Source organism: Vidua chalybeata, chromosome 4, assembly GCF_026979565.1.
Source record: "Vidua chalybeata isolate OUT-0048 chromosome 4, bVidCha1 merged haplotype, whole genome shotgun sequence".
Taxonomy (NCBI): domain Eukaryota; kingdom Metazoa; phylum Chordata; class Aves; order Passeriformes; family Viduidae; genus Vidua; species Vidua chalybeata.
In genome coordinates this window covers 60,609,068-60,622,410 of record NC_071533.1, presented here as the reverse complement: position 1 = coordinate 60,622,410, position 13,343 = coordinate 60,609,068, and the positions used below count along the sequence as shown (strand labels likewise).

The window sequence follows — 13,343 nt, the reverse complement described above, 5'->3', positions numbered from 1 at the left end:
TGGGTAAGCGTCTTGCTCTGCTTTCCAGTGCTGTGACTCAATGATTGAAAATTTGGAATGGAGGAACTCAAGAGAAATTATCTTTCATGACATCATGCCAAAGAAGGAACCTCCTTAGATCACAGGTGTTGATAAGTGTACAGGTCTGCATATGCATACTATAGCATCATACAGTATGTCTTATTAAACAGTGCTCACAGTAAAAATGTATTTACTAAAAATTGTACTTACTCTTGACTAAAATGTACTCACTAACGGTTGGATTCGATCTTAGAGTTCTTTTCCAACCTAACAAGTCTGTGATTCTGTGACATTGCAGCTGCCTCAGTTTTGCCCAAACGAGACACAAAGTAACTTTCTCCCAAAGACCTTCAGATCTCCATCTTATTTGCCTAAAAAGGGGGTAATTCACTGCTATCATCTTCATCTGTAGTACAGAACCAGTACCCAGTGCTGCAATTCGACCTAAGCCATATTGGACTTCATTATGGTTTTCTCTGCTGACTGATCTGTGTCCAGGCATGGCAGGAAAAGAACATGCTACAAGTAAGGTGAGGGAAGTAGACTTCAATTCTCTGAGAGTGAAGGAAGTATTTCTCCTTGTCTTTCTGACTCCCTCACAAACTGTAAAGAAACCTTGTTTCCTGTTACTTTTTGCTTGTCTGACGGTGTTATAGATGCTGTGAGGGGCGTGGGCTGCAGTGGAAGTGGGGTGCTATGAGATTAGCAGATCAACAAACACCTCCCCTTGTGCTACTTTGCCTTTATCCACACTACAAAGCTGCAGCAGGGGAAGTCTTGCAGCAGTGGGGTGCCACTGGAGTGGTTTTATCAGCTGTGCTGCTTGACCACTGAGTACCCATCCATCCCACCCATGCAACAGTAACTTGTGTTGGCACAGCTCGTGTGGGGCATGCCAAGTGCACGTGAGCCATAACAGTTTTGGGAAGTAGCCCACCTGAAGCCTGTCATTCTGAAACTAGTGTATTGTCACCTCCAGCTTGCCTGGGAAAGGAATCACTACCCTGGAAAAATCCATTTTGGTCAGCTTGGTCTGAAACCTGGCAGCAGAGCTGGTCTGAAGAGACAGCTTTTCCTTTGGCTTTGAGCTGAACCAGTGTAGAAACACTGCAATTCAGTCTGCAGTGAACTGAATTGCTTGCTCTCAAAAAAAGAGGAAAATAAAGCTTTTAATGAACAATTCCTTCTGCTAAGAATTCAAATTCACGTTCCTATTGCCTGGAGCATGCCCTCATCCTCAGGCTTCCTTGCTCATTTGGTGGTTCAGGTTTTTTATAGGAAGTAAAATAACAGTAGCAGAGAAGCCTGAGGACAGTGTGCCCTGGAATAACCCACAGCCTAACAGGTAAGGCAATCCTGAAATGCCAAGTCTCCATCTGCCCTGTCCTATTCTAACCCATTTGCTGTGAGTGTTGACAGTCAGCAACAGTTGCAGTGATGCAACCCTGACAGTAGAAATACAGCTGGTTTGTGAAGCTATGTGGCAAATTTGACAACCTAAAAATTTTGGACCTGCTGGTTACAATTTCCCTCGCATTTCTTGCATGTTTTTGTGCAAGTAGAAATGATTACTCACCTCCAAAAAAACTTCCACTCAATGTATGAGGCTTGTCACACTTGAGGTAGCAGAAATGATCATTGTGTAACTCATGTTGAGATTCCACTTTTCCTACACACTTAACAGCATCTTAAACCAAAGGCCCTTTGCCTACAAGCTGGTCAAAGATCCACTGTTAACATGCATTTATTTTTTCACCATGAAGTGTCTGTGAATAAATGCGTGTGGGTGTTTAGAGAGGCATTTCATGGTTCAGTGCTCCTGTGTGAACAAGACTGTGCCTGTCAGGTCAATGTGGCTCTCCTATGATGTCTCCAAGAAGAAGTAGCCTAAGCCCCTGCAGCCTGGCTGCTCCTGCCATGACACTGCTGAGGGGCAGCCTGCAGGAAGCCGTGGATCCAGAGCTGCACCTCACCAGGTGAGGTGAAGGAGGCCTCACCTGGATGGTTACTGTGATTCCATCAGAGCGATGGCGCGTGCCATTCCCCGTGGATGGCAAAACATAGCAAGGGGTGCTTCTCTTACCACCTGGAGTCTACTTCACAGCAATGTCCCTGCCCCTACATCACTAACCTGTCCTTAAGAAAATAAAACTACCAGTAAAGAAAATGTGGATTAGCTGATGCTCCTGAGTGCATGCTGCAGAATAGGAAACTGCACTTGAGTTTGCTCCCCTGCAGGAACACCAGGCTGGGAGATGTAAACTTGGTGAGGAGCTGCTGTTATTTCAACTACAGCTGGAAGCAGTGCACAGCTTTCCGGCTTTCTGAATAGTCAAACTTCTAAAAATCTGCAGGAGGCTAGGACCTTTCAATACCTGATGTAGCTCTAATGATGTAAAGCTGCTCTTCCCTATTGCTATTTGCAATGGTCTGCTTAAAATTAGTCCCTATGACCAGCCTGGGAACTATCTTTGTTAATCAAGTGATGTGGAAGGGAAGGCTGGATCCACAGATTGTTTTCTGACCAGTTTGTCTTGTGTTACACTTTGTCTACTACCAGAGCAGTGCAGTTACATGTTTAAATTCTAGTGTTTATAGCAAAGCCTGCTAATTATGATGCTAGGACTGTACCAAAACTGACAGCTGTCCCAGCCTTTAAGTGTTCCCCTTGGCAATATACTGGTCTTTGTCCTCAAGAACTAAAATCTCAGACCAGGTCAGATGACCATCTGCTCTAGGTCCCAGCAGCCAACAACACAAGTTTCAAGGAGGCCGGAAGAGCGAGCATATAATGCTAATCCTCCTCTGAGTGTCTGCTTTATTTCCAGTGCTTCGTAATTTCTTGAGAAGCAGCAGCATCATTGTACCTGCAGCTCTCAGTCAATCTGTCTGCCATGCATTTGCCAAGGTGTGTTTAAACCCATGTGAAATCCCACCACTAATGTCTTCCTGGAGCAAGGAAATGCACAGCTTAATGCACAATGGCAAAATGTTGATCTAGTCCTCTTGGCACCAGCTATTTCTTGCCATTTAACCTAGCATGGTTCTCAAAGACCTCACATTACAGACCCAAGGGAGTGGCAAGCAGAATTCACTAGTTTGCCATGATTCCATCTTCTTGACATAAACATTTGTCCAAGGAAAACTCTTCAGGGTACAGAATGTCTGCACAGATATTCATCTATCAGTGTATCTCAACATAAAATGACACTAATAACACTGTAGGTGTTACATTTTAAAAAAGTTAAATATTAGAAATATCTCAAATCTGCATGATAGAGACATCTGCATAATTAGAACATCAGTCTGGAATAACAGTGATTTTATTCAAGTTGTATCTTAATCCTGTGTAATTGTCAAGGAGCTCTAGGTACAAAAAAAAAAAAAAAAAAGTGTGGTTTTATTCCAAGCTCGACAGAACACTGGATTTTGCTCTTTTTATATTTTGGGTCAGGAAGTGTCCATGAATTCTGTGCTTGCATCTGAGTTTTCACCTCCCTTAGAAAATCAGAGATATCTGAATGCACCATGCTCTGTTCTTTATTACCTTCCCTCTGCACTTACTACTAAGCTACCAATCCTTGTTCATCTACTCTTGGTAAAAAAATAAATCTCACTCATCAAAACAAACTGACTTTAGGATAGTTTTTCATCATGGTTGTGATGAACTTTCCACAAACTTTCCAGATAAATTGCAGTGATGGCAGTAAGGGCTGTTGGGAAAGGGGTATATGGGAAATGGAATAATGTTACCTTCGATGCTTAAAAATAGTTGGGAAAAGGCATGACATTTCCCCAAAATTTCTGCAGCGTTTTTGATATGTACCTGTAAAGCATGATCAAACCTCCATGTTATCCTTTCCAGAATAAAGAGAGGGTGCTCTGTAGATTTACACTATAAGCTTAGTGTTTTGAGCTGTGACTAGTGCCTAGGTATCCCATTTTCCCCTAGTTCGAGTCTATGATTCTCTAACATAACATAAAAGTACAACAGTATTAACTGCAAAGCAACTGCTCTGAGTTTTGTTTGCCATTTTCTGCACTTGTTTCTTGGTCCAGTTAAACCCTGTCTTGTTCAATATCTGCCTCACTGACAGACAGTGATGGCAAGTGTCACACTATACCCATCTGCACATGATGGAACAGGAACTTGGTGTATCCATGGGGAAACTCAAGGGGCTGAAGTCACTAACGGGGACAAGACCTGCGGGTGTTTTAACAGGAGATTGCTAATGTGACTGTGGGAGAAAAGAAAGGTCTGCAGAAACTCCATCCCAGGAAAGTCAGGCTGATGGAAGATTGGGAGATGCCCACACCTGGACCTGGGGGACTGGCGGGGATCACAGCGAGCACAGGGACACCCGGGGCCTGGCGGGGATAGCACCGAGCACAGGGACACCCCTGGGGCATGGCGGGGATAGCACCGAGCACAGGGACACCCCTGGCTCCCTCCCGGAGCTCCCTGTCCTCCTCCACGGGCGAGGGGATGTAAACACCGCGAGCTGCCCGGGAGAGGGCACTGCTGCCCTGCTTTTGGGGCAATCCCCTTTCCTAATTGAGAGAAAAAGCCATTTCAAGCCGGTCTGGCCAAAGCACAGCACAGGGTAGACCCCACCTGGGTAGTCAGAAACCCGCTCGGGTGATTCTGCTGCACCCTGCGTGTGGCAGGAGCTCCTGCTGCCCTGAGGGGTTTAGAGCATCATCTGCTCTAATGGTACCAGCTCCCTGTGCTGGCTATGCAGAGAGCACTGCAGAGTGAAACCTGGAAACCTGTTCAATCCAACGTGAATTCATTGATTCTGTTACAAAAAAAAAAAAATACAACCCTCCAAAAAAACACCTCCAAAAAAAAAACTCCACCAAAAAAAAAAAAAAAAAAAAAAAGAAAACAACCAACCAGCAACTAAACAGTTAAAATGTTCAGACTGGGAAGGCAGAGATACCATAGAGCTGAAGTGCTGAAACACCAGAATAAAAAAGGATACAATTTAGAATTTTTTTTTACAACTGAGATGAAAATTAACCATTTAACACACGTGTGTAACAGGCCTGGTGAACTCATTTGTTCAGGAGCACTTTTGTCTGAGGCAAACTGTGTAACTGATGTAGTACTTTCCATCTTCCACCAAAGGACAACCTTTTCACTAGCAAAATATATCTTTATTTTTGAAAAGGCAGAATACTCCCACTTCATGAAAGCTGTAGAATTGCTTAAATTGGGCAATTTATTACACAATACAGGTGCTCTGTACAGCCAGTAAGAATTAACTGCTTTGCATAACAAGAATTTCCCATAGGAAATGTAATGAGCATAACAAAGTACATTGGAAACAAAAGGGTGCACTTAAGGAAGAAAACCAGAAACTGAAGCATAAAAAGTGAAAGAGTAAACCAGTTTTCTCTCGTTTTCTCTAAAAGTAACAATTTGAATTCTAAGACAAAGGCAGAGAAACAGATAATTAAAAATAATTGTACAATTTTTAAAAAAGCATACATAGGACTGGAAGCACAAAAATATAACAAAAGAGAAACCAAATGTCATCTTTTGATGTATCAGTACCACCTCAAGCCTGTTTACATGTTCTCTACATTTTTATTTCCTTTCCTTAGGTCAAAGTAGCATTCACAAAAAAGAATGCTACTATGTACCACATCTCAGGCTCAAAAGAATATCACTACTGTGATGAAACCTTACTGAGATACACTGACCTGGGCCCAGTGGGCACCTGTTCTCCTATAGGTGCAGTATCCTCAGGTTTATTCCAAATCTAAAACTGTCTCCCCAGCATATTACCCAAGCAGTCTCAAAGAGCTTGTATTAAAGACTTCCTTGTTCCCCCTTACCAAAACCAAGAGGGAATGTTTTATTAACAGCTAAAGGAAGTTGGGATTGATTCTTGGTCTGCAGCTAAAAAAGATTTATGAGTTATTATTGATTTTCTTCATTGTTCCTCAGCAAAGCAGCTCAGTAAGTACCTATAGCTGCTGAGATTCGCCAGAAGAATGCCTTGGTACACTGTGTTCAGACAGCTCAGACAAAAGCTTTTACTACCTGCTGCCTTTCTTTTTTAACATCTTTGAGTTTTTCCTTGGCTCTGTCTCCCCTTCATGTGAACTCTGTGACATCCCTCTGAAAGAATAAGTAAGAAAAAGAAAACAAAATTGCAGACAGTTTTTAAAATGCTATACTTCCCTCTTAAACTAAACTAATTTTGGTAAAAGAAAGGTGCTTGCTATATAACTTCTGCACTCACTAGTTTCCCTGCCTCTGTTGGGGCTGCCAAAACAAAGTTGCAAAAACATAAACGTTCCTTTGTTGGGTCCCTGTTCCCTACACACACATCCCTTGTCGGCTGTGGGCTGTGGGAAAGGAGTGTGTGAAAAGGGTTGATGCCATCAGGGAAAGGAGCCATCTCCTGAAGTCAGTCCCAGGCTGAGGTCACTCAGGGGATAAATACTTTTCCCCAAAGGCCTGTGGCTCCTGAGAACCAACTGTTTGCTTTGCCTGTCAGCAGCATTTTCTCTGCTCAATATATCAAGCCACAGCTACCAGCTGGCTGGTTTGATCTGCCCGTAGTAATCAGCTGGCATCTTTCAGGTTTGTAGCCATTTCTCCTCTAGTTAGCACCCCAGCACAAGCCAACTGAAACATCTATCAAGAAAATAATTGTTAGAGCTGCTACCCTCATCAGCCAAAGACTGGCGCTTGCCTTTGTTCCTGAAATAAAGGTGGAAGTTGAAAGCCTAAATACAGCAGACCATATTTTGGTTGCTACATTTCAGCCTAGTTCCATTGAATTCACTTGTCTCTGCTGATTTATGCTGTCTGTGACTAAGGTTTAAATAAAACTAAACAAAGGAAATTTGGAAACAGTATTTCTTATTTCTCTACCTTTAATCAAAGCTATTTATAAAATACATAGCAGTACAGACAAGATGAATTTCCTAAGTTTAAAAAAGATTATGGGGTAAAAAAGCTTAAGTACATGTGTAAAGTAAATATTAAGGAAGCTCAGCTAGTGCAGGCATTATGTTTTGAGTTTAACTGACATATCTTCTTAAAAAGTAAGCTTTACAGTTTTTGTATTGAAAAAGCAATTTTTTATAAACAGCTTTTCACATACCATATTTTTAGTCTCTAACGTACCTGCATAAGCTAGAAGTTATTCCATAGGGCTCTTGAATATTTTCATGAGAATCATCTTTTTCTGCAGGTTCGGGTGACTTGAAGGTCTGTCTTTTGGAATTTGCTTTTTCACCTGAATTGCCAAATGCAGTGGATTAAAAAAAAATCACAAATAGTAGAGCTTGTTTGGTTTTGATTAACCTGAAGCAAAAAAATGACACTCTAACACTTCATACTTACCTATTATTATTCCAAGGAAATCACTTCACTTTACATTAGCCCAGCATACTGCTTTTTTACCACTGGTTAGTTCTCACACAGCAGACTGTGAACTGCCACATTTGGTGAACACTGAAGTAAGTTTCCATGTGGTGCAACAGTTGAAAGCTCTATCATATATTTTCTTAGCAAGTAAGTGAAAATTGCTTTTTATTACCACCAAGCAGAAGAAAAGCCAGTTCTTATTTTTGAGTGATTTGAATCAGAACATGATGTTAAAAATTCACTGCTTTGAGGGCCCTGGACTGTTTCCACGTGTCCGTGCAATCACGGTGCCTAACAAGGCAAACAATTCTGCACACCTGAGAAACAACAGCTGGGGAGAAAGACTTCAAAATTGTGCAGGAGTGACCTGCTTTTCCCTTTCAGACACCCATCCTGCCTTTCAGCATCTTTCAAATGTAATGCCATATGTTTTATTCTGATAATGACAGAAAGATTGCACGGCTCAAAGGATGACACTTGTACACTTCATCTGAAATGTGGAATAGGAAATACGACTGCTACTCTAAAAATTTGTCCCTAAGTATCTCTTGAAGAATGAATTAGTATAATTTGTCAAAACTACAGTAAATTCATAAAAATAGATCAAGTTTCCTGATTCAGTAGGATTGTACATGCGTGGGAGGCAATTCTTCCATTCTGCCAGGAGAACAAAAGCTGGGTATTCAACTCTGCTGTTCTCCCATGGATTTAGCAATTGAGGTGAACAGAGACATTTCTGAAGGATGTGACAAAGACATGAAAATGTTTTGGTTTCAGTAGGGCAAAGCCTTACCTCAGTGGCCAATGTAATCTATAGGTTAAAGGCTGCTCTGGAGTGAGGAAATGTGACACTTGTTTGTGGCTGTGCTGCTGGAGAACTTTGGAAGGTTTCATTACCCTTCTACATCCCAATTAGGGAAATGGCACTGATAAAAAAAAATCTCTCCTGAAATGCCAATGTGTTATACTGCAAAATCTGCACTGATTTGTGGAATTATGTGGGTTTTTTTTCTGAACAATTCAGGATAGTACCAACCTGCTGGCTTGCTCTTTTTGGAAGGCTTCTTCTTCACAGTCAGTGGAACGCGGGTCAGCACAGCCAGCTCACTCATAAAGTCCTGCTCTGTTTCCTGAATGCAAGGACAAAGCAGCAATCACTCAACACAACACAGCTCAGTTCTGTGTTATTACATGTGGCACAACAAAACAGGCACATCACTGCAGAAACACAGGAAACAATATGGGAAACAATCAGGGAAGTGTTCCTACAAGACAGTGATGAATCTCAGCACCGATTTCAACTAGGGTAGCGAAGAGATCCCTACAATCTGTCCCATATTTCTCCACTGAATGCTTCAGATCCATGACCCATTTTACCCTTAGCTGATTCTCCAGCTCAGTTCCTAGGCGGTGCAATCCCAGCAGCTTCTGTTTCAGAGACTCCAGACGAATTTGTTGCTGCAGCTCAAACTGAGCCAAAATCTTGTTTTGCTGTAGCACTATCCTGGTCAAGAGAAATGTAAATTTATAGAAGTTGTTCAGTGCAAGGGAGGAATACAATCCTGTCAAAGTCCATTTAGAAGGTTTTGTAGAGAGAAAGGCTCATTAACAGTACTGGCCCAGCTAACTTCTGCTGGGACAGAAAATTTTGTGGTAGATTTTTAGATTTACTTATTTTAATAACCTGACGTGGCTGTCCATAGGATACAAGGTCCTTTTGGAGGTAGAAATTACAGGAGCTTGCACTATCCATGCCTGGATTTTGGGAACTGGAATTCAACTCTAAAGTTGAAGCCTGTTTTCAAAACCACAGTATGTTTCTAGGATCAGTTTTACTGTCTGCTTGCCAAAGGGCCAAGGCAAACAATGTTCAAAGATTTGTTCAAAAATCAGGTGTGAGAATAAGGGATTAAGAATTAAGCATTTCATCCAGGCCTCTTCAGTACTGAGCTGTCATCAGAACCACACTGAGCCATCAATATGGTAATTCAAAACTTGGGAACTGAAAGCATTAGCAGCTGTACTTTTCACCTGTTTTACTTTTCTGGTTAAGGATTATTATTATTACAGTGCAACCTGAATGGCTGCAACTTTGCTGTTTGCATTTCTTCTGTTTTCTTGCCTGATCTACCTTAAAGTAATGCTGCCAATCACCCATCAAATTCCTCAGGGAAGGAGGTAACACAAATCGTTTCTGACATTTACACTTAATGAAGTTGCTATTGTAATGCTCACTGCTTACAGAGGTTACCTGTCAGCATTTGGTTTTTTGAACTCGCACGCCTAACCTTGCACCAAGGGCAAAAAGAAATAAAACAATAAAACAATGTCGAGTTTATAGGGGTTAGACAAATTAATGTAAACTTTGTCTTTAATTTACAAAGGACTAGACCATAAAAGAAATCATAATGGCAATAGGAAAATGGGTTTGTTTACTGATGATTATATCAGCTTAGATGCTGCATAGTTACATACTTCAATACCACACTTCTGCTTGTGTGAAGGCAAAATTCATTGCATTTTGTTTAAAGATACTAGAATAGATTGCAGGGGAAAAAACAAATGAGAAAACAGCTAGAAGTGAATTTGTATGTCACAATAAATTATAAATTTGATAATGAATAACTTACAGATCTTTTATAAAACCTTTTTATTACAAAAATCTATTTCTTTACTAACTCAAACAGGAATAAAAAAGTGGGCAATGATATCTTTCAATTTAGAAGAAACAGAATGTCTAAAGAAAGATTTAACCTCTTTACAATGCCAAAGCTGAAGCTGTTGCATTTTTCTGGATAGTAAACCAAAAGTAAAGACATAAAATGACTACAAAAATGTATTATGTACATGACAAGCCATAGAGCTTTATATGACAACTTACTCCTTTTTAATTGCAATACTTTTTGTCTGGAAAAATTTGGAACTTAATTTTCATTAAATCTGGACTTAATTTTCATTAAATCAGTAATTAATTACATATAATTTTTATTTAACTAATATTTGAGGGATTCCACTCTAAATTTAGTGCAAGTAATCTTGATTTTCCAAGGCATTCACTGAAGCCTTCTTTCCATTTTGAGTATTTTTTGGGCTTCAAGCATTTTCTCTTCATTATGGTGTATGTTTTCTCCACAGCAAACTAACAAACACTTTTGATGTTCAAAGTATAAAGGATGAAATGTAATGAATTACATTCAGCATTGGTTCCCATCCAACATTTATGTTAAATTTCTTTTAAAATTTGGCATACGTTTTGGCATTGTATTTCATTCTCTCTTTTCAAACTGCCTAAGTATAGCTCTTCAATCTGTAACTAATGACCATCAAAAAGTTTATTTAATAAGAAAGTACTTCTCTGAGATCAAAGGGCAGGCATCATTTGGCAATAGGTATTTCTTTTCCATCAAAGAGAAGTATAAAATGCAAACTCAAGACATTTATTCAGCTAGACATTTATGTAGATCTGCAATCACTCACAAAGTTTGAATAGACAGCAATGCTGCTGCCTGGTCTAACCTTTGGTGGACCGTGGATGACACATTTAGGAGGCCTTTGGTGTGTTTTTCTTTCAGTGCCAGTTCATTCTCTTTATTCTTCAGTCTGATCCTTTTATTTCCTTCTGCTGAAATAATGTTTTTTAAAAATTTTCTGCTTAAAATTAAAATCTCTGAGTTATGACAACCTTCATCACAAATTAATCCTGATTCTAGGCAGTTTTTCCAAACTTACTGCTCCTTAGGGATATCAAGTACTTACACACTCTGTCACTGTGATCTGCTGCAAAGAGAATACTTTATGCATCATTTAGCTGAGATAGGAATGTCATTGAATTCCTGTTTACCTACTTCTCCCGCTAGGCTAACTGATTAACATGGAATTCGAAGCAGAAATTTTCTGAAAAGACCTTGATGCCTTAAGCAAGAATTGTGTTACCTAAACAAAAAATGCAATACAAAGAAAATCCTCCACTCAGATGTGACTTATTGTTGGATATCCCCAGCTTCACAAGATGTCCCCTCAACTGACAGGAAACTATTCAGGTTACTTTTGCATATGCTCACTCTCTGTGACTGAGTGCTTATTTGCTGCCCAGGCTCCTGACTCTTGTCCCTGAACTCCTGCCTGGCAGCGAGGCTCGGGCACATCTGACAGACAAGACCTTGCACCACTATTTAAATTAAACAGGAGGGAGATGGATGGGTTTCTAACAGATCAGGGTATGTAACCTTCATCTGGGGAGCATACAACCTTTTCTGAACACTCAGAGAGGCTGACAGGCACCTTTCCTACACCTGCACCATCAGGGAGCACTTACTGAATGTACTCTGGCCTGGGTTGGGCTGCCTGTACTCCCCACCTTTACTCCTGTGATTCTGCCAGGCAGACTAAATTCAGATTTACTTGTCCAAGGGACGCCAGAAGAAGCAAAATCCTCTAACCTTACATTAAGCAGAGTCACTGGGAGACAAAATTGTCTTATAGTTGTCAATACCATACGAACCTTGTAAGGATTTCAGATGTTGAAGCTTTTTACCTTCATAGCCTTCTGTGATTTTTCCTAATTGCTGGTAGTAGTTTTGCACCAGTCTACTGATATTGTTGCTGGTCCCATATACACTTTCAACAGCAGATTCCACCAGTCTCTCCTGTATCACACAGTACAAGTCACAATTCATTTTCCAAGCCCAAAAGTGTTTTGATCTGTTTAAAAAACCCCCATACCTAATTTGGTACGTGCACACAAAATTGTGAATTTAAAATGTGGCTTTAAAAATGGGGCAGACAGAGATACTGAAAACTGTGCAACATTTCAACATGAAAAATTGCAGCAAAACCTTTCTAAATTGCCTCATCTCCATCTGGGAAGAAGTCATTCCCCTATCCATTCAATCTCTACAGCCCATTTTAACAGTCAAGACAACTGCCAGCAAAGCAAGCTAATCTATGTGTAGCTCTGCTGTGGCTTTCCATTACACAGAAAATACAAATATTTCCTTTGGAATAAAAATATTCATCTATGATGTAAGTTTTAATTTTAATTTTATTTAATTATTTATCTTTGAATTAATATTAAGCTGGCAGAATGCAAACTATTAATTAATCAAAGTCCCTTTATCAACAGAAAATCATCTCAATTTTTTTCTTCTTTTTGTTATTCTCTGCCATCAAGAGTTGTGATAATTTTTTTTCCTGTTCCAGTGTTTGACTTAAAACCTGTTTTGGCTGCTGTAGCAAATACTGTACTGGTACATAAGTGCTAGCTTGCAAATACTTTGCAAATTATGCTCAGTTTAACACAGGTTCTAACAATCTTCTGCTGATACTTCCAGGCATAGGTTAATGCATACATTAAATTGCTTTCCATCTGTGCAAGGTAGCCCTTGTTTTGTTTGGAAAACTGCTACTGACCATTTCCATACCTTGAAGTCACATTCATCATCTGATCTCTTTTTTTCAGCTTCCCCTCGGGCATACTGCAGCAGTGTCTGCCCAATCACCTGCTCCATGTGCTGCTGAAGAAACTGAAGAGCTTCTTGGATTTCTGTGACTAGCTGCTGGTGAAATTCCAAATTAGTTTCTTGTGTTTCTTCCTCAAGCTTCTCCTCCTCTTCACAAATGTGGGACTCCTGGTAATCAGACAATAAGACAGCACTGCCACTTGAATATGTTAACAATTGTAGTCAGCTTCACTTTGAAAGAAAGTCCTGCACCCCCATTCAGAATGTTACAGTTTTAGTAATAATGTAATTTACAGAGGAAGTTTGTACAGTCATTTGACACATTTGTCATTGCAACAAAACTACAGCCTCTGTCATGTTATGTAGAGTAAAAGCTGCATCCTGTCCTATAGGTCACTTCTAAGTGATACATTCACATGTATGTGAAATATCCTGAGTCCAGTAAGGGAGAGTTGTGGATGCCTTGATAAACT

At 40.2% G+C, this 13,343-nt stretch overlaps 1 protein-coding gene across 4 annotated transcripts in view; it reads right to left on the bottom strand.

Moving 5' to 3' along the window:
- Positions 1–5,228: 5,228 nt before the first annotated feature.
- The window catches only part of EVC (EvC ciliary complex subunit 1), a 49,156-nt gene continuing 41,041 nt past the window's right edge, over positions 5,229–13,343 (bottom strand). Inside the window, exons 15-21 of one of the 4 annotated variants that reach the window (XM_053940360.1) lie at positions 12,832–13,038; positions 11,913–12,057; positions 10,928–11,033; positions 8,789–8,915; positions 8,448–8,541; positions 7,169–7,280; positions 5,229–6,151 (exon numbers count right to left, since the gene is read on the bottom strand). In XM_053940360.1, coding sequence (XP_053796335.1) covers positions 6,070–6,151; positions 7,169–7,280; positions 8,448–8,541; positions 8,789–8,915; positions 10,928–11,033; positions 11,913–12,057; positions 12,832–13,038 — 873 coding nt within the window. In that variant the 3' untranslated portion in view covers positions 5,229–6,069. The remainder of the gene's footprint in view (positions 6,152–7,168; positions 7,281–8,447; positions 8,542–8,788; positions 8,916–10,927; positions 11,034–11,912; positions 12,058–12,831; positions 13,039–13,343) is intronic. The other 3 variants (XM_053940361.1, XM_053940362.1, XM_053940363.1) reach the window with 3 other exon arrangements.